The sequence below is a fragment of the Podarcis gaigeae genome, assembly GCF_964106915.1.
Source record: "Podarcis gaigeae genome assembly, chromosome: 11".
NCBI lineage: Eukaryota > Metazoa > Chordata > Lepidosauria > Squamata > Lacertidae > Podarcis > Podarcis gaigeae.
In genome coordinates this window covers 62,542,435-62,563,918 of record NC_139687.1, presented here as the reverse complement: position 1 = coordinate 62,563,918, position 21,484 = coordinate 62,542,435, and the positions used below count along the sequence as shown (strand labels likewise).

At 51.2% G+C, this 21,484-nt stretch overlaps 1 protein-coding gene across 1 annotated transcript in view; it reads right to left on the bottom strand.

The window, feature by feature from the left end:
• The window catches only part of ARID3C (AT-rich interaction domain 3C), a 112,904-nt gene that overhangs the window by 13,100 nt on the left and 78,320 nt on the right, over positions 1-21,484 (bottom strand). Inside the window, exon 3 of the mRNA XM_083702803.1 lies at positions 15,203-15,275. Coding sequence (XP_083558929.1) covers positions 15,203-15,275 — 73 coding nt within the window. The remainder of the gene's footprint in view (positions 1-15,202; positions 15,276-21,484) is intronic.

The following is a 21,484-nucleotide window of genomic DNA, read 5'->3' as shown; positions in this document are numbered from 1 at the left end:
AAAAGGGGGCACCACGGACGGAGAAAGGAGCTTCTGGACAGGAGGATCTTTGCACTCCAAGCTGACCGGTCCCCAAACCCCTGGATTTTGAGACCTTCACTGGATTGCACAGTTTAGCTAAAAGCACAAATTACAAAGACTCTCCAGACTGGTGGTTTTCATGGGTGTTTTCCCGCAACATGTCACTGATGCAGCGATCGTGCATCTGTGGTGAATTTATACTGGACTGTCTGCGCATCAGCTCTCTTTATTTGTCGTTCTGTGTTGCTTGCCCTGTGTGCATCCTTGCCATCTGGAGGGGTGTTCCTGTGCTACACTGCAGCAAAAGCAGGATCAGCAACAAAAACCCAGAACATTTGTGGTATAAAGAGTTACAGGATTTCACCAGCTCCTGCCAACCTAGAAGTTTGAAAGCACACCATTGCAAGTAGATAAATAGGTACCACTGTGGCGGGAAGGTAAACAGCGTTTCCATGTGTTCTGGTTTCCGTCACGGTGTTCCGTTGTGCCAGAAGCGGTTTAGTTCTGGTGGCCACACAACCTGGAAAGCTGTCTGCGGACAAATGCCGGCTCCCTCGGTCCTTTACCTTTTAACCTTATTAAAGGTAAAGGGACCCCTGACCATTAGGTCCAGTCGTGGCCGACTCTGGGGTTGCGACACTCATCTCGCTTTATTGGCTGAGGAAGCCGGCGTACAGCTTCCAGGTCATGTGGCCAGCAGGACTAAGCCACTTCTGGTGAACCAGAGCAGCGCACAGAAACGCCGTTTACCTTCCCGCCGGAGTGGTACCTATTTATCTACTTGCTAGGTTGGCAGGAGCAGGGACCGAGCAACAGGAGCTCACCCTGTCGTGGGGATTTGAACCGCTGACCTTCTGATCAGCAAGTCCTAGGCTCTGGTTTAACCCACAGCGCCACCCGCGCCCCTTGATTTTACCTTATTATGCATTGCTTATTATAATGAACCACATTTATAGGACTGCTTTAGCTTCTTGCATTGGATGGGCATTACATTTTGCATGGGCACTTGGTTGTTCATGATCCTGCACCATAAACCGGCCTTTAGACGAAGGGTATGGCAAACATGTCGAACAGAAACTATATGAACAAGCCTCTGTGACAACAGGGTGGTGGGCAAATTGGGCTCCCTTCTTGTGCTCTTATTGGGCTTCAAGTTCCCGAACGAGGGGCTGGGGCCAAGATGGACTTCTCAGGTTGGGAGCTGAGTCGAAAGTGGTCTTTGCCCTTTGCCAAGTGGGGAGTCAGGGATTGAACTGGGCTCCTTCCTACCTTCCTATGGTAGAGCTCGGCCACTGAGCTGAGGGTCCTCACCAAGGTCTCATCATCACCCAAGAGAAAACAGAGGAGCAGCCCAGTCTCCCCAAACCTTCCCAGGGTCCTGAAAGCAGGACTGTAAGCAGCTCCTGCCGGAGAGCCCCGTGCGAGTTTCCCAGCATGCTTCCTGCCCGCAGGCCTGGATCACCATCTAAACTGAAATCAATTCCAATAACCCCGAGGCATCGACAGCCCTTCACAGCACGTCCAGGTCTAATTAACAGCCTTTTGGGTCATCTGGACCAGAGGGCGCGGCGGCACAGCGTCCCTTCCAGCACCTGCTGCCCACAAAGTAAGAGGCGTGGGTTGAGAGGGGGGCATTCCACAGGGCCTTGCAGACGAGGCAGTCCGGCCGTGTCTTCTTCCCGTTGCCCCCCACAAAAGAGCAGGGGAGTCCCTAACCCCACGGTCAGGAGGGGCTCCTCCATTGCTGACCGATGGGCCGCAATCTCTCGTCCCTGTGACCTTCCCTCGCTGACCTCTGTGGCTTTGCACAGCTGATGTGGTTTGCAGAGGGAGCCCAGCACCGAAATGAGCGTCTGGGGGCTCTTCAGGATCCGAGTGGGCGAGAGGCTGGGTGGGTTGAGTGCAATGCAACCCGACCCCTCTCACTGGGGGGGGGGCAGTGTTATATATGGGGCTGTGCCCAGTGTGGCTCTGCATTAGAGGAAGAACGTACAGCAAGGTATCCCCGCTGCAAAGAAATGCAGGGTCCCGCATGATGTAGCAAACGCATCTCAAAAAGGACAGTGGTGGAGCTGAACATGGTGCAGAAAAGGGGGAAGGGACCTGGGGCCTAAGGAAATGCTTTCTGAGGGGGAAACAGCCCGTCCCATGTTTTACTGTATTTTTAATATTTTGTTGGAAGCCGCTCAGAGCGGCTGGGGAAACCCAGCCAGATGGGTGGGGTATAACTACAATGGTACCTCTGGTTGCGAACGGGATCCGTTCCAGAGTCCCGTCCGCAACATGAGCAGAACGCAACCTGCGTCTGCGCAGGTCGTGATTTGCCACGTCTGCGCATGCGTGTGATGTCATTTTGCGCATCTGCGCATGCTCAAGCGGTGAAACCCAGAAGTAACCCTTTCCGGTACTTCCAGGTCGCCATGGGACACAACCAGAAAAAACGTATCACGAAGCAAACGCAACACGAGGTATGACTGTACTTTTCCATGTATAAGACTGGGAGATTTTTACTTTAAATTATTGTTAAAAATCTGGGGGCGTCTTATACACAGATAGTGCATATGCCCATTTTCTAAATGTGGGGTCCCCAAAAGTAGGGGTCATCTTATACATGGGGGCGCCTTATACACGGAAAAATATGGTAATAAAATATTATTCTTATTATTGTTATCATCATCATCATCACCATCATCATTATTACAGTGCCCAGCATCTGAAGGATCTTTTGCATTGCAACTTCTGCACCAAAACTCAACATTCCTGTGGTTCTACATCATGTTCCAAAGGATGGTGGGCCATAGTAAGAACCAAGAACTTCTAACAGGCTGCAGAGGAGAACAAACAAAGGCAAACTCCCATTGCACCAGGAGGGGTGGAAAGTCTCGTTCCAGCTATCTGCCCACTCTTTTCGCCATGGCCAGCCAGGACACTGTGGCTGAGTCAGTCGAATCCAGAGCAGGAGGAGATGGAGAGTGGAAACAGCTGTGGCCAGCTGACCCGCCTCACAGGCCACAGACCAGATGCCAGCTGGGCAATTGCAGGTGGGCAACCCCAAAGGAAAAGCAAGAAGTGCCCTTTCGTGTCTTCCCTTTAGAGGCACAGTAAGTGTGGGAGATTGGCAGCCAAACCTAACAAATGCCTATTCTTGCAAATCAGCATGTTGTTGTTGTTTAGTCGTGTCCGGCTCTTCGTGACCCCATGGACCAGAGCATGCCAGGCACTCCTGTCTTCTACTGCCTCCCACAGTTTGGTCAAACTCATGCTGGTAGCTTCAAGAACACTGTCCCACCATCTCATCCTCTGTCGTCCCCTTCTCCATGTGCCCTCCATCTTTCCCAACATCAGGGTCTTTTCCAGGGAGTCTTCTCTTCTCATGAGGTGGCCAAAGTCTTGGAGCCTCAGCTTCAGGATCTGTCCTTCCAGTGAGCACTCAGGGCTGATTTCCTTAAGAATGGACGTGTTTGATCTTCTTGCAGTCCATGGGACTCTCCAGAGTCTTCTCCAGCACCAGAATTCGAAAGCATCAATTCTTCGACGATCAACCTTCTTTATGGTCCAGCTCTCACTTCCATACATCACGACTGGGAAAACCAGAGCTTTAACTATAGGATGTTCCAAAAGCAGAAGGAAAAATAGCTTCAGAAAAGCATTAGATGGGCATCCTTTGCTTATCTGTTACCTTTTCCTGATGGCACTTGAGGCAAGATTGAGGGGGGGCGGAGTGAGACTGGAGTGGCTCCTCTGCCCCCAGCATCAGTCCCCCCCCCATAAGCGCAACAAGCAGAGATCCGTCTGGCATTCCCTGCACAGGCAGTGGGGTCCTGTTGGGCAGAGCACCATGGAAGCAGCTGCCAGCCCCTGACACACAGGCAGAGAAAAGCTCTTTATTTATGCCCTTCCTTTCTTCTGGGTGGCCGTGAATGGGAGCTATCGAAAAGCCATCCATTTGCAGCCGAGAGGCCGCCAGGGCATCGCCGCTCAACTCAAACGCGTCCGTCACTCAGCGCCGCTTCCTCGCCCCCTTAATTTATGACCCTGATATTGGCTGGGCTGCTCCTCATAAGCTTGAAAAGCCTGGCGCCTTCATTCTTTTCAACCAGATCATTTCACTTGTTTCGTCTCTCCTTGGTCAGGAGGGGAGGGAGTGTGTGTGTGTGTTCTGGGGTGGTGCAATTCTCCCTTCTGCCTTCCGTCCTTCTGCAAGGCAAGGGATCTCCCTGTGCAATAATCCGAGTCCCAGAACTTTCTGAAAACCCAGAAGCATCTCAAATGCAGGAGAGATTCTGCAGGTCAGGGTAGACAACAACAACAACAACAACAACAACAACAACAACAACAATAATAATAATAATAATAATTTATTATTTATACCCCGCCCATCTGGCTGGGTTTCCCCAGCCACTCTGGGTGGCTTCCAAAAGAATATTAAAATACTGTGATACATTAAACATTAAAAGCTTCCCTAAACAGGGCTGCCTTCAGATGTCTTCTAAAAGTCTGGTAGTTGTTCTTCTCTTTGACATCTGATGGGAGGGCGTTCCACAGGGCGGGCGCCACTACCGAGAAGGCCCTCTGCCTGGTTCCCTGTAACTTGGCTTCTCGCAGTGAGGGAACCGCCAGAAGGCCCTCAGCGCTGGACCTCAGTGTCCGGGTAGAACGATGGGGGTGGAGATGCTCCTTCAGGTCTACTGGGCCGAGGCCGTTTAGGGCTTTAAAGGTCAGCACCAACACTGTGCTCGGAAACGTACTGGGAGCCAATGTAGGTTTTTCAAGACCGGTGTTATATGGTCTTGGCGGCCGCTCCCAGTCACCAGTCTGGCTGCTGCATTCTGGATTAGTTGTAGTTTCTGGGTCACCTTCAAAGGTAGCCCCACGTAGAGCACATTGCAGTAGTCCAAGCGGGAGATAACCAGAGCATGCACCACTCTGGTGAGACAGTCTGCGGGCAGGGAGGGTCTCATTCTGCGTACCAGATGGAGCTGGTACACAGCTGCCCTGGACACGGATTTAACCTGTACCTCCATGGACAGCTGTGAGTCCAAAATGACTCCCAGGCTGCGCACCTGGTCCATCAGGGGCACAGTGACCCCATTCAGGACCAGGGAGTCCTCCACACCTGCCTGCCTCCTGTCCCCCAGAAACAGTACTTCTGTCTTGTCAGGATTCAATCTCAATCTGTTAGCCGCCATCCATCCTCCAACCTCCAATACTGAGGTAAATGGACAAACTGGTCTCCATTTATTTATTCTATAAATAGGGAGAGTCTTATATTTAAGCATTCCTCCCATGACTCACTTCTCCTTCTAGTTGGGCTATACAGTGGTACCTCGGGTTACATACGCTTCATGTTACATATGCTTCAGGTTACAGACTCTGATAACCCAGAAATAGTGTTTCAGGTTAAGAACTTTGCTTCAGGATGAGAACAGAAATCATGCTCCAGCGGCGCGGCGGCAGCAGGAGGCTCCATTAGCTAAAGTGGTGCTTCAGGTTAAGAACAGTTTCAGGTTAAGAACGGACCTCCGGAACGAATTAAGTACTTAACCTGAGGTACCACTGTACCAGGGTTCAGCAAACTTTTTCAGCAGGTGGCCAGTCCAGTGTCCCTCAGACCTTGTGGGGGGCCTGACTATATTTTGAAAAAGAATAATGAACGAATTTTTATGCTCCACAATTAACCCAGAGATGCATTTTAAATAAAAGCTCACATTCTACTCATGTAAAAGCACGCTGATTCCCGGACCATCCGTGGGCCGGATTTAGAAGGCGATTGGGCCGGATCCAGCCCCTGGGCCTTAGTTTGCCTACCCATGGGCTATACAGACGCCGCTTAAAATCCTGGCTATATGCTACAGCATCTCTGTAATTTGTTTTCTTATACTGACTATGCACAGAGCCTGGTACAGTTATTGTTTGCATGGGTGTTTGTTAGTTTGGAAATAGGTTTATGAAAAAAAAAATTACAAGAAAAGGGGAGGAAAGACAACGATGACTAGGGCAAGCTTCTGAACTTAAAACCCCTAAACGGCCTCAGCCCACTATACCTGAAGGAGCATCTCCACCCCCATCATTCAGCCCAGATACTGAGGTCCAGCTCCGAGGGCTTTCTGGTGGTTCCCTCCCTGCGAGAAGCCAAGTTACAGGGAACTAGACAGGGGGCCTTCTTGGTTGTGGCACCTGCCCTGTGGAACGCCCTCCCATCAGATGTCAAGGGAATAAACCACTATCTGACTTTTAGAAGACATCTAAAAGCAGCCCTGTCTAGGGAAGTTTTTCATGATTGATGTTTTATTGTGTTTTTAATATTCTGTTGGGAGCCGCCAAGAGTGGCTGGGGAGGCCCAGCCAAATGTGCAGGGTATAAGTAATAAATTATTATTATTATTATTATTATTATTATTATTATTATTATTACTACTACTACTACTACTACTTCCACTACTACTACTATTACTACTGCTACTGCTGCTACTACTACTACTATTACTACTACTACTATCTTTTAACTTCCCTCCTGAATCCATCAGAAGAATCAGATGGGGAAGAGGCAAGTGTATCTGGAGACGCAAATCACAGACCAACTTCAGATCAGCCCCCAAGGGCCCCATCCTGCTTCGTTTCCAGTCGTTCTAAGTCCTGTCATTTCCTGCTAAAGTCTTGAAACTTTTCACTCTACAAGCACTCAGTGGGTTTCCCCCCATTTTTGCTGTGCTGTTACAGGGGTGACCACGTGCTTGAGGTGGCAGACAATTTTGTCTACCTGGGTACCACTCTAACCGGCAACCTCTCCATCGACCTTGAGCTGGACAGCTACGCCAATGCCTCTCCTCTCCAAAAGGGTTGGGAGAAGGTGGTGCTAACGGCCAATACCAAGATAGAGGTCTACCAGGCATGTGTGCTGAGCTCGCTGATTTATGGAACTGAGTCATGGGCAACCACCGGGAGCGACGCCTCAATGTGCTTTCTGTGCCTAGAAAACACGAGGCGAAATGTGGATGAGCCCTGAGCTGCAGAAGAAGATCCTGCTGGATCAGGCCAATGGTCCCATCTGGCGCAGCATCCTGTTCTCACAGTGGCTGAACAGTTGCCCCAAGGGGAAACCAGCAAGCGGGTGATCTGAGCACAAGAGCCCTTCTCTTGTGGTTTCCAGCAACTGGTATTCAGAAGCATCACTGCCTCCAACTGTGGAGGGCAGAGGAGAGCCATCCTGGTTGGTAGGCACTGATAGCCTTGAATTTCTGTAATCCTCTTTTAGAATCATCCATGGCAGGTGGCCACCCAAACTCTGCTTTAAAATCTCCAAGGAAGGAGAGTGCACCACTGTTGAATGAGCTCTTCTCACCAGGAAGTTCTTCCTGATGTTGAGTCAGAATCTCCTTGCTTCTGACTCGAAGCCATGGGTTCGAGTCCTACCCTCCAGAGCAGGAGAAAACAAGCTTGTTCCCTCTTCCATGTGGCCCCCATATATTTGAAGATGGCTCTCCTTTCTCCTCTCAGTCTCCTCTTGTCCACCTCCATGCCACTGTCCCAGCTCAGAAGTTCTTCCTGACGTTTAGCCAGCATCTCATCGCACAGAGAAGGGTTTAGTCAACACACTGCTCTCTGGATCTTGAGACTCCAGCTCCCATCAGCCCTCTGTGCTCTCCATGCTGCCTGGGGCTGATGGGAGTTGGAGTCCAACGACATCTTGAAGGCATCAGGTGGGCACTGCCCTCAAAGAAGAAGCCAAAATAGACATACAGTGGTACCTCGGGTTAAGAACTTGATTCGTTCTGGAGGTCCGTTCTTAACCTGAAACTGTTCTTAACCTGAAGCACCACTTTAGCTAACGGGGCCTCCTGCCGACGCCGCACGATTTCTGTTCTCATCCTGAAGCAAAGTTCTTAACGCGAGGTACTATTTCTGGATTAGCGGAGTCTGTAACCTGAAGTGTCTGTAACCTGAAGTGTCTGTAACCCGAGGTACCACTGTACAGTCATACCTCAGGTTACAGATGCTTTGGGTTGTGCGATTTCGGGTTGTGCACTGCACCGCACCTGGAAGTACCGGAATGGGTCACTTCCAGTTTTCGGCGGTTGCACATGCACAGAAGTGCGAAATTGCACTTTGCGCAGAAGCGCTGAATCACGACCCGTGCGTGCGCAGACGCAGTGCTGTGGGTTGCGGACGCTGCGGGTTGTGAACGTGCTTCCTGCACAGATCACATTTGCAACCCGAGCATCCACTGTAAGGTAAAGGCAAAGGGACCCCTGACCATTAGGTCCAGTCATGGCCAACTCTGGGGTTGCGGCGCTCATCTCGCTTTATTGGCCAAGGGAGCTGGCATCATGTGGCCAGCATGACCTAGAACCAGAGCAGCGCATGGAAACGCCGTTTACCTTCCTGCTGGAGCGGTACCTATTTATCTACTTGCACTTTGACATGCTTTTGAACTGCTAGGTTGGCAGGAGTAGGGACTGAGCAACGGGAGCTCACCCCGTCGCGGGGATTCGAACCGCCGACCTTCTGATCGGCAAGTCCTAGGCTCTGTCTGCTGTACTTAATCCCAAATTCAACTGCAAGTCTTCCTCCTTTGGCAGGCGCAACCGGTGGCTCAATGGTCCTCATCACTCCTGCCTCTGTCCCCTTTTGCGAGGCCCTAATGGAGACGCAGATCGCTTGGGGAGATTAGCCCCCTCGTCCAAGGGACCGGCCGGCAGATTAATGCCAACCGGGAAGCCACAAGACGCGCGTTATTTATGCCCCACACCCTCGGGATCGATGCAGTGCGGGCAGAGCGGGGGGAGCTCAGACTCCTGGGCTCTTATCTCCCCACTGTGGATTTATGGGCATCGACCGCCCTGCCCTAGAGAAGCCGCCACCCTCCGCGGGATTCGATTCCGCAGCCCCGATGGCAGGAGCCTCACAAAGGACCCTGATACAGATGTACAGCCAGGGGAGAATGGCTGTTAATTAGCACCCTTATCTCAGCCAGGAGAGAGCCAGTTAATTAGCTGGGAGAGAATAATGAGGCCGGCGCTCAGCAGAGGCGCCATGAATCTCGTGTCAGATGGAGGGGGGCTCCGGGGCATAGGGGCTTTGTCACCATCACCGGGGGGGGGGGGGGCTCTCTGGCAGCACCTCCGTCCTTGACTGGCAGGAGGACCACGTTCCTTCTTCGAAAGAGGCAGCAGGTGGGTCTCGCTTAGGGTCTAACTGATCCCGTTTAAGGCTTGGAAAAAGTCCCATCCACCCCCAAGTCAAGAGTCATCTAGGATTTTCATTTGCTTCCTGTTTTTGTTGTGTGTTTTTTAAACGGGAGGAAGCTGCAGCCTCTTTTCCTCGCAGAGCGCAACATGGCTCACTTCTTTGAGCCACCTGTAGGAAATTTTGTGTGCTCAGCATTCGGGGCTGGCAGCTGCGTGAGACCTCAGGAAGGCAGGGATGAGGGACGCTCTTGAGACGGGGGCAGGGAGGCAATCTGGTTGGATTCCCTGCAGACTCCAAAAAGGTATTGAAAAGAGTCATGGCTGCTGTGATGAATGTTGGAGCAGGAGCCATGCAAATAGGGGTGAGTCCATCTCTGGCTTGCTATCACTGCCTTGAACTCACTGTGTGAGTGTCTGGAGGCGGTTGGAGGATGGATGGCGGCTAATGGATTAAGGTTGAATCCTGACAAGACAGAAGTACTGTTTTTGGGGGACAGCAGGTGGGCGGGTGTGGAGGGCTCCCTGGTCCTGAATGGGGTAACTCTGCCCCCGAAGCACCAGGTGCGCAGCCTGGGAGACATTTTGGACTCACAGCTGTCCATGGAGGCACAGGTCAAATCTGTGTCCAGGACAGTTGTTTACCAGCTCCATCTGGTACGCAGGATGAGACCCTACCTGCCCGCAGACTGTCTCACCAGAGTGGTGCATGCTCTAGTTATCTCCCGCTTGGACTACTGCAATGCGCTCTACGTGGGGCTACCTTTGAAGGTGACCCGGAAACTACAACTAATCCAGAATGCGGCAGCTAGACTGGTGACTGGGAGCGGCCGCCGAGACCACATAACACCAGTCTTGAAAGACCTACATTGGCTCCCAGTACGTTTCCAAGCACAATTCAAAGTGTTGGTGTTGACTTTTAAAGCCTTAAGCGGCCTCAGTCCAGTATACCTGAAGGAGCGTCTCCATCCCCATCGTTCAGCCCAGACACTGAGGTCCAGTGCCGAGGGCCTTCTGGCAGTTCCCTCCCTGCAGAAAGCCAAGTTACAGGGAACCAGGCAGAGGGCCTTCTCGGTGGTGGTGCCCGCTCTGTGGAACACCCTCCCACCAGATGTCAAAGGAAAAAACAACTACCTAACATTCAGAAGACATCTTAAGGCAGCCCTGTTTAGGGAAGTTTTTAATGTATGGCATATTAGTGCATTTTTGGTATTTGTGAAAGCTGCCCAGAGTGGCTGGGGAAACCCAGCCAGATGGGCAGGGTACAAATAAATTATTATTATTATTATTATTATTATTATTATTAAACGGAAGGAGTGGAGAGAATAGGTTGTAATATGGATGCAAAACTGTCTTATGAGGTAACACTGGGAATGTTTCCCTGAATGGAAGCCTGGAGAGATGCTGCCAGTCAGTGCAGACAGCACTGAGCGAGATTGATCAATGCTCTGAATCAGGTGAAGGCAGCATCCTATGCACAGGAGAACATCTAGGTATGCGCTGCGCTGTATTCATATAACTGTAGAGCTGGAAGGGACCCTAGGGTCATCTAGTCTAACCCCCTGCAATGCAGGAATTTCAGCTAAAACATCCATGACAGATGGCCATTCAACATCTGCTTGAAAACCTTCTAGGAAGGAGATTCCACCACCTTCCATCACACAGTTAAACAGCTCTTACTGCCAGAAAGTTCTTCTTGATGTTTAGTTGGAATCGCCTGCCTTGGAACTGGAAGCCATGGGTTCAAGTCCTACCTTCCAGAGTGTGAGGGACTCGGTCTCGGTCTCAGAACCAGAGGAGACTCGGTCTGCACCGGATCCTTTGCCTCAGGCATCACCTGAACCTAGTCTGGGGCCTGATTCTGAAGAGTCCCAGTCTGCACAGGTTCCCCTGCAACAAGCACCAGCTGGGCTGAGTCAGGGGCCTGATCCTGCCCTGGCTACAGATGTGGGGATGACCTTGTTGCCTCCAGCTGGGCCATCACTTACAGCTGCTCCACTACCGGTTGGGTCAGGGGAGGCTGAGGCGGCCCCTGGGTCTAGTCACCCACCGACGTCTCCCGAGCTGCAGAGACTGAGGTCTGAGAGAAGGAGAGACCTGAGTACTCACAGGAGGAGTGCTCACCTTCGGGCGAGACAGAGAGGTGAGTCGCCGGGGGATCAAGACCGGCCGCTACCCCTACAAAGATAAAAGGCTGTCGGACCCTGCCCCAGGTTGTGGGAGCAACATTGCTGTTTGTCAGATCCTGCCTGAGACCCTGTAGCTGTCCTTGCCTGGTTTCCTGCCTCGTGTCCTGCCTTGGCCCTGTTGGACTGACTCCTAGCGGGACCTTCGCATTCTGGATTGGACCTGGACCGCGTTTCTCGGGTTACCCCTGGGCCCAGCACACAGAGCAGGAGAAAACAAGTTTATTCCCTCTTCCATGGGATAGCCTTTCAGATATTTGAAAACAGCTTTCAAATCTTATCTCAGTCTCCTCTTCTCCAGGCTAAACAGAACCAGCTCCTTCAACCGTTCCTCATCAGGCTTGCTTTCCAAGCCCTATGCCCATAGAATTATGGAATTGTAAAGTTGGAAGAGACCTAAGAGTCATCTTAGTTGAAGATGCTGGAATATTCAACTAAGCCATTTATGGCAGGGATAGAATTTTCTGAGCATCGCAATGTCCGGCTTATCTGTCTGCCCAAGTTTTCCATCTTTCCATCTTGTTCCTTGATCTCAACGACAAGCAAGTTATTTATGCTCAGGAACACTCTTGCTTTTAAAGGTGATTCCTGATTTTCAGGGCAGGACCCTGGAAGCAGAAGAGGGTGGGACACAGGGCTGCCTTCAGACCACGGCGTTTCCCCCCAGCCATGGAGCCAAGCACGCGGTTCTGGCGGCGCTTGACAGACAGCGGCTCCCGCATTGGAAATCGGTGCCGGGTTTTGTTATCGGGGTCAGGCGGGATAAATAGGAAGCTCCAGCAATTGAGGCGATTCGATAAATGCTTTAACCTCTGACCCCGTCCTCCCAATCCCCCATCGAGCCGCGGAGCCATTTTCAAAAGGCTCCCCGGCCGCGGCCCACGCCGTCCGGAGGCTGCCATCAATTAGAGCCCTTTGCCAGAATCTGGATTAATGAACATGCCGCTCGATAGGAAATAAAACCCCAGGCAGAGGTTAATGTTGCGCTAATTAACTGGGAGGGGGAGGCTGGGAATGGGGGGGGGAGAGGAAAAAATGGACACGCACACAAGGCAGGAATTGTTTAAAGAAAGAAGCTTTTGGAGAAAGATGCTTTGCAGGCTTGCCTTGGCATCCCAGAGAGAATCACGGGGTGGAAGCGCAAGATGGATTTATCTCCCAGTTACCAAATGAGTCCAGGCCAGAATGGAGATTTGACCCTGTGGCTGTCCGGACTTCATTCTGCCTCTCTATGCACTCTTTGTGGGGCTCCCTCGGGAGACAAGCCGGAAGCTTCCGTCGGTTCAAAATGTAGTTGCCAGAGTCTCCGCCGCAGGTGTTGGATTATGATTATTTATTAAATTTGTATACCACCCATCCGAAGACCACGGGGCACTTCACAACATTGATGAGGTCATATTTCATTGATCTTATTTACACTGGCGACTCAATGCCACTGCAGGTCACATTCGCACATGAAAGTGAACTTTTATATGATACCGTGGCACCTTGCTTCTCAAACTTAATCCGTTCAGCCTCGACTCCCTAAACCTTTCAAAAACCAAGGCGCAGCTTCCTGCACTCTAATCGGAAGCCGCATCGGACGTTCGGCTTCCCAAAAACGTTCGCAAACCTGAACACTCACTTCTGGAGTTGCAGCATTCGGGAGCCGATTTGTTCAAGTACCAAGGTGTTCGAGACTGTCTCGCCAGAGTGGTGCATACTCTAATTATCTCCTGCTAGGACTACTGCAATGTGCTCTGTGTGGGGCTACCTTTGAAGGTGACCCGGAAACTACAACTAATCCAGAATGTGGCAGCCAGACTGGCGACTGGGGACGGCCGCCGAGACCTTATAGCACCTGTCTTGAAAGACCTGCAATGGCTCCCAGTATGTTTCTGAGCACAATTCAAAGTGTTGGTGCTGACCTTGAAAGCCCTAAACGGCATCGGTCCAGTATACCTGAAGGAGTGTCTCCACCCCCATTGTTCTGCCCGGACGCTGAGGTCCAGCTCCGAGGGCCTTCTGGCAGTTCCCTCACTGCGAAAAGCCAAGCTACAGGGAACCAGTCAGAGGGCCTTCTCGGTAGTGGCGCCTGCCCTGTGGAACGCCCTCCCACCAGATGTCAAAGAGATAAACAACTACCTGACATTTAGAAGACATCTGAAGGCAGCCCTGTTCAGGGAAGTTTTTAATGTGTGACATTTTAATGTATTTTTAATTTTTGTTGGAAGCCGCCTAGAGTGGGGAGACCCAGCCAGATGGGCAGGGTACAAATAATATATTATTATTATTATTATTATTATTATTATTATGAACAAAGGTACCATTGCACCTTTGGCAGAGTAAGAAGTGAAAAGACTGGGGGGAAAGGCTGTGGAAATATAAGCTTCAATCTCAGCCCTGGAACTTAGAAGCACTAAATTGGGGCTAAGCAAGAGAACTCTCTACCACACTGATGGAGAAATTCCCAAAAAAGGAAGGAGAGCCTGGAATAGCTTTGGAATTAATATCAGTGCCTACTGAAGATCAGGGGATTTAAGCAATACTACCTGCCAAGAAGGATCTGAATACTCCAGCATATCAGGCCAAAAAACTGGATTAAATACTAAAAAATACTAAAGAACAGTTTATATGGATCTTTATTTCTGTGTGTGTGTGTGTGTTATTCCCATTGTAAGGTGGCAAGATAAAAAATGCACCGAAATTAATAATAGAATTGTAGAGTTGAAAGGGACCAACAAAGGTCATCTATTCCAACCCCCTGCGATGCAGGAATCTCAGCTAAAGCATCCATGACAGATGGCCAGCCAACCTCTGCTTAAAAACCTCCAAGGAAGGAGACCCCACCACTACCGAGAAGACCCTCTGTCTGGTTCCCTGTAACCTCACTTCTCGCAGAGAGGGAACCACCAGAAGGCCCTCGTTGCTGGACCTCAGAATGATGGGGGTGGGCTGAGGCCATTTGGGGCTTTAAAGGTCAGCACCAACACTTGGAATTGTGCTCGGAAACGTACTGGGAGCCAATGTAGGTCTTTCAAAACCGGTGTTATGTGGTCTCGGCGGCCGCTCCCAGTCACCAGTCTAGGTGCCGCATTCTGGATTAGTTGCAGTTTCCGGGTCACCTTCAAAGGTAGCCCCACGTAGAGCGCATTGCAGTAGTCCAAGCGGGAGATAACCAGAGCATGCACCACTCTGGCGAGACAGTCTGCGGGCAGGGAGGGTCTCAGCCTGCGTACCAGATGGAGCTGGTAGACAGCCGCCCTGGACACAGAATTAACCTGTGCCTCCATGGACAGCTGTGAGTCCAAAATGACTCCCAGGCTGCGCACCTGGTCCTTCAGGGGCACAGTTACCCCATTCAGGACCAGGGAGTCCCCCACACCCACCCACCTCCTGTCCCCCCAAAACAGTACTTCTGTCTTGTCAGGATTTAACCTCAATCTGTTAGCCGCCATCCATCCTCCAACTGCCTCTGGCGATTTGGGAGGAGTGGGGTTCATGGGGGGCACCATCCGCCTAGTGCCCAGGCTGGAGCTAGGCAGGGCAAGAAGATGAAGGAGACAGACAAATTTTCCTCTCCCCACTTCCCTGCTCTGAAAGCAAAGAGCAAGGGGGAGACACTTGATTCCTGTCAGCTGGGATGGGCTGAAAGTTCCCCTTTCGGCCGGGGAGGAAGAGTGATAATAGAATCACAGCTGGCTATCCAACCTCTCATTTAAAAACCACAATGATAGCAATATTATTATGTTGATGCAATGACGGTGCATTAGGGAAGGGCTTGAATTCCAGCTCCTCCCTTCTCCAGAACCCCGGAGAACGTCTGACTCACCTCTCTTCTGCATGAAGCCAAACAAATCGTCCAAGAACTCCTTGCGTTTGGGGTCGGTGTCCAGTTCGTAGAGCTGCAAATGTGGGAGAAAGGAAGGCAAGAGATTAGGGCAGGGCAGGAAAGGGTTTGGGCCCCCTTCCCTAGAGGCCAGACCCCCCACAAAGGTCAACAACAACAACAACAACAACTATTATTTATTATTTATACCCCGCCCATCTGGCTGGGTTTCCCCAGCCACTCTGGGCGGCTCTCAACAGAACACTAAAAACAGAATAAAACTTCAAACATTAAAAAACTTTCCTAGACAGGGCTGCCTTCAGATGTCTTCTCAACGTCAGATAGTTGTTTATTTCCTTGACATCTGATGGGAGGGTGTTCTACAGGGTGGGCGCCACCACCAAGAAGGCCCTCTGCCTGGTTCCCTGTAACCTCATTTCTCGCAGGGAGGGAACCGCCAGAAGGTCCTTGGATCTGGACCTCAATGTCCGGGCTGAACATTGAACAAGGACAACAGCAGGTCTTCAGGGAATAGATGTGGGGAAAGGAAGAGTTTTGCACTACCGTGAACCCCATTAGGTCTCCCCCAAAATGTACTGCGGACTCCAGGACATCATTTCTTTATTTCCCACCTTTTCCTCTAAGGAGGTGCTGCAAAAGTTTTGCTCTCCCTCTTCCTTGAACCCCCACAACAATCCTGTGAGGTAGGTTAGGTTGAGACGCAGTGACTGCCCCAAAAGTCACACGCAGTGAGCTTCACAGCTGAGTGGGGATTCGAACCCAGGTCTCCCAGGTCCTCCTCTGGCACTCTAACCACTATGCCGCAGCAAGCTCTCTTACGATGAAGCTCTGGCCCCCTCTTTCCATCGTGCAAATTCAAATCGTTGGTTTATTGCCTCAATTTGATTCCCTCCCCCTCTTTCCTTTTTCCTTTCTCCTTCTGTGTTGGAACTCCTATTTGGGGACTTCCCTGGCTTTTTTCTGGCCCACATAGGACCAGTCTGGATAGTTGGCCTTGGTGAAGATTTGATGTTTTCATCCCCAAAAAGTTTTTGATTGAGTTTCCACTGAAATGAGGTTGCATTTTAATGTCTTAATGTTGTATTTTAATCTTGTTTTTTAAGCTGTATTTCAATCAATTGTTTTTATATTTGGTTGTTAGCTGCCCTGAGCCCTGAGGTCTTGGCTGGGGAGGGCGGGGTATAAATAAAATTATTATTATTTATTATTATTATTATTATTATTATTATTATTATTATGGTTCTGCCCTACAATCACTGCAACCACCACCCTGTAAGGGAGGCCAGACCGAAAGACAGGGACTGGCTCCCTAAAGTTACACCTAGCAAGCTTCACGGCCGAGTGGGAATTTGAACCCTGGTCTCCCAGGTGCGACACTCTAACCACTACACAACGCTGCCTCACTTTGCGGATGAACCAGGAGAAGATGCTGCAAGTCCTCCGCTTCCCATTTGCAGGTCCTCCCCCTCCTCCGAGAGTGGGGGGGGGATGAATCTGCTCCCCACAAAAGCTGATGGGGGGGGGGACAGCTTAAGCTTCTGCCACCAAATGGGTACCTAATTTCTCCCACCCACACCAGAAGGTGGCGAGAACCAAAAGGGCCCCTCTCCCTCTTTGCAACCAGAGAAGAGGCCGAGAGCCAAGAGCCGTCCTCCCCCAAGGGAGCCATCGCCACCCCTCCTGGTCCTCCGCAGCAACGACCTTTGACCTTTGCACGGGTGGAAGAAATAAATATTTGATGGTGCTCGGGCGATCGCTGTTGAGCCTTCCTTGACACCTGTAGGGACTGCCTCCATCTCCCTGGCCACCTCCTCCCTTACATCAGGGCAATTAGCAGGATGGGGGCAGCCCCCTACTGACCTCTGACCTCTATTATCCGGGCTCCAGCAGAGTGAAATTGATGGGGAGGGGAGGGGAGGGCTCTGCGTTGAGTACCTGTGACTTCTTACCGCAATGAAATCTGGTGACGTTCCGAATTTCAGACTAGAGACTCGGCAGCTTTTAAAAGGGTTGCCCTTTTTGCAAATATTCCAGAAACAATCATTCAAGCATGCAAACACAGGCATCAAAACTGACCGCAGCCACGATAAGGCTTTAAAAAGAATTGTTTTCTGCATGTACGGTTTAGTGGTTTCGTAGCCACAAACTGAAGTGACTGCGATGTGATGTGGCAATGATCACACACCCTCTGAAACTGCACCAGGTGAGCCCAGATGTTTAGCAGCTGGAGAAGCCCACATTTCATTTTTGAACCAAAGCCAAGTTTCCAGTCCTTAAGACTGCAAATGGAGCCTAGGAAATGTGTGGGCTGTGCCTGAGGATCCGGCGAGAGAAAGCGAAGTAAATTACGGAAAGGAAATAAGGATTTTCTGGATCTACATAACGTCCACATTAAAAACCAGATTAAGGCTTTGGGGGCACAGAATTTGAGCAGACGCAGAACAGGAGCTTTCTCTCCCCCCCCCCCCTTTTCAAATGAGAAACAGAGTTCCGGCTTTGTTGGAAGCCACCCAGAGTGAATGGGGAAACCCAGCCAGATGGGCGGGGTATAAATAATAAATTAGTAGTATTATTATTACCTCTGGCTAGTTTTTGAATTCTGGTGCTGGAGGAGACTCTTGAGAGTCCCATGGACTGCAAGAAGATCAAACCTATCCATTCTGAAGGAAATCAGCCCTGAGTGCTCACTGGAAGGACAGATCCTAAAGCTGAGGCTCCAATACTTGGGCCACCTCATGAGAAGAGAAGACTCCCTGGAAAAGACCCTGATGTTGGGAAAGACGGAGGGCACAAGGAGAAGGGGACGACGGAGGACGAGATGGTGGGACAGTGTTCTCGAAGCTACCAGCATGAGTTTGGCCAAACTGCGGGAGGCAGTGGAAGACAGGAGGGCCTGGCGTGCTCTGGTCCAGGGGGTCACGAAGAGTCAGACACGACTAAACGACTAAACAACAACACTGGCTAGTTGCCACAGCACCGCTTTGTGCACCTGTGCACCCCACCTGCTTCTCCAAGGCCACTTTGCCCAGTCCCATTCTGCTCCACATGTCCTCTGGCCAGAAGTTATAGTGTGACCTACGTACACCATTAGCACATGGGCCTGAATCCAGGAGGTGGTTCTGATGTTCCTAAACAGCAAAGTAAGACGCAGTGTGGAGGGAGACCTAAGGGCTCTTCCCCAAAGCGAAGGGGAAACCCCTTTGCTCAGCCAGGAGTGTCCTGCTGGGCGATGGGCGCTCATCGCACGTCCAGGCTGGCACGGCTCCTCTCCTGGCTCAGACCTTTGAAACTGCCACATTCCCAAGCTCCAAGGAAAACGGCCAAGAGGGACAGCCACTCCGGTAACTGAGCACATTGCATTAGATCAGAATCTGCGGCGAGGAGGCTGTCACACGGTGGCTTGGCATGCCTCGTGGCGAAGGGGCACCATGCCAGCTGGAGAAGGGCCATCTGCACAGATTGCGGCTTCATGATTAACCCTCAGGCTGCCCTGCTGTCTGGAGGCTTAGACCTTTGCACGGTCCAGTACAGTGGTACCTCGGGTTACACACACTTCAGGTTACATACGCTTCAGGTTACAGGTTACAGCAGGAGGCCCCATTAGCTAAAGTGGTGCTTCAGGTTAAGAGCAGTTTCAGGTTAAGAACAGACCTCCAGAACGAATTAAGTACTTAACCCGAGGTACCACTGTATATCTGAAGGAGCGTCTCCACCCCCATCATTCAGCCCAGATACTGAGGTCCAGCTCCGAGGGCCTTCTGGCGGTTCCCTCCCTGCGAGAAGCCAAGTTACAGGGAACCAGGCAGAGGGCCTTCTCGGTAGTGGCACCCGCCCTCTGGAACGCCCTCCCACCAGATGTCAAAGAGAAAAACAACTACCGTATTTTTCGCCCTATAGGACACACCGGCCCATAGGACGCACGAAGTTTTCAGGAGGGGGAAATCAAGTAAAAAAAATATTATCCCCCCCCCCCCGCAGCTCTGGGAGCAGTGGACAGGCTGCACGCAGCCTGTGCCCTACTCCAAGACCTTCTCCCTGCTTTTGCGGGAGGTGGGGGAATTCCCCCATCTGCCGCAAAAGCCCGCAGGAGGGAGAAGGGACTGACTCGGCCAGTCAGTCCCTTCTCCCTCCTCGGGGAAAAGCCCCCAAGAGCAGCGTGCTCTTTAAAGGGTGTGCGGCTCCTGCGGGCTTTTCTAGGAGGTGGGGGAAATCCCCCCCCCCAGAAAAGCCAGCAGAAGCCGCAGAGCCCCTTTAAAGAGCGCACAGCTTTTGTGGGAGGTTGGGGAATTCCCCCATCTCCCGCAAAAGCCCACAGGAGGGTTGGAGAGTAGCTGGAAGGCATCACGCGCCTTCCCACTGCCCCCCATCCTCTGGGGCTGGCAATGGGGGAAGCGCTGCTTTCCCCCACAGCCAGCTTCAAAGAGCAGACTCTCCTGGCTTCAGCGGAAGCAACGCGAAGCCTCCAGAATGCAGGCTTGGGAGGCTTCGCGTTGCTATCGCTGAAGCCAAGGAGCCTGCATTCGCCCCATAAGACGCACACACATTTCCCCTTCATTTTTGGAGGGGGAAAAGTGTGTCTTATAGGGTGAAAAATACGGTAACTGACATTTAGAAGACATCTGAAGGCAGCCCTGTTTAGGGAAGCTTTTAACGTTTGGTGTATTACTGTATTTTAATATTTTGTTGGAGGCCGCCCAGAGTGGCCTGGGAAGCTCAGCCAGATGGGCGGGGTATAAATAATACATTATTATTATATTACTTTGCAATCACTGCCGGCCTGGGGGGCGGGGTGGGGAGCGGAACAGCAACAGCAAACAACACCAATCGAGCCAAAATGCTTTGCAAGACGGAACCTGAGAGGGTCGTCTCACGTAAAAATCTTGCAGGGGTTTTCGTCTGGTTCCCACAAATTTGTATTTTGACATTGAATAACAACTACCAGACTTTTAGCTAGATGGGCGGGGTATAAATAATATATTATTATTATTATTATTATTATTATTATTATTATTATTATTATTACACTGCAAACCGCCTCCCCCAAGAACCGAGAACAGCTCCCATCGCTTTCCATAATGCTACAAATGGCATCCCCCCCCCCCCCCAACTCTGATTCTGTGGCCTTCTCTGGCTTGAGCCTGCTGCTCTGGGTTTCGAGACCTCCCTGGGCTAGAGGGCATATGGGAGCCAGCCACCCTCTTCTGCCAGCCTAGCTGCTCACACTGGGAGGCAGCCGCAAACCCTCCTGCCCTCCCATTCTTGGGTTCCTCCCAAGGCCAGCCCCCTCTGTCCTCCCGGACAATGCAGATTGCGACACCGTCAATCTGTGGCCCCTGTTCAGATAAGTGCACTTTCAGCTTCTGGGTTATAAAGAGTAGGACTAGCCGTCTGAGAAACAGTTTCTATCCAAATGTGATTTTGGTTTTAAACGCAGTGTAAGGTAGTCTCTATAGGAGTATATTGTATTCAATTATGGGGTATCAGAGTTTTTAGGGGGCTAACCAGGCTGGGATAGCAGGCTTGTTGGTTTTTGAATGTCTGATGTAGATTTTTTCAATTTCGTTTTTCTGCATGGGACAATAACAATAAATATTATCGTATCGTAAGCATTGAGCTAGGGACGCGGGTGGCACTGTGGGTTAAACCACAGAGCCTAGGACTTGCTGATCAGAAGGTCAGTAGTTCGAATCCCCACAACAGGGTGAGCTCCCATTGCTCGGTCCCTGCTGCTGCCAACCTAGCAGTTTGGAAGCATGTCTAAGTGCAAGTAGATAAATAGGTACCACTCCGGTGGGAAGGTAAACGGCGTTTTCGTGCACTGCTCTGGTTCACCAAAAGCAGCTTAGTCATGCTGGCCACATGACCCAGAAGCTGTATACCGGTTCCCTCGGCCAATAAAGCAAGACGAGCGCCGCAACCCCAGAGTCAGCCACAACTGGACCTAATGGTCAGGGGTCCCTTTACTTTTAAGCATTGAGCTGGCAGCTGCCCCAGCCGGTGGGCTCAGAGCCCGTTTGGCCACAGCTCCGTTGCAATCTTTCCACCCGCACGACGGGCTCCCCGGTGCAATTTGTAGCGTGGCCAGAGAAAATAGGACCGGCATTTGGCTGGCATCTGGAAGTGGGCAGGGAGGGTCTTGGCATGTCCTGTGCAACGGCTGCATTCACAAGCAGCAGGCACAAAAGAAAGGGATTCTGCGATTCCTGAATTGCAGGGGGTGGACTAGAGGAACTTTGGAGGTCCCTTCCAATACTATACTAGAGT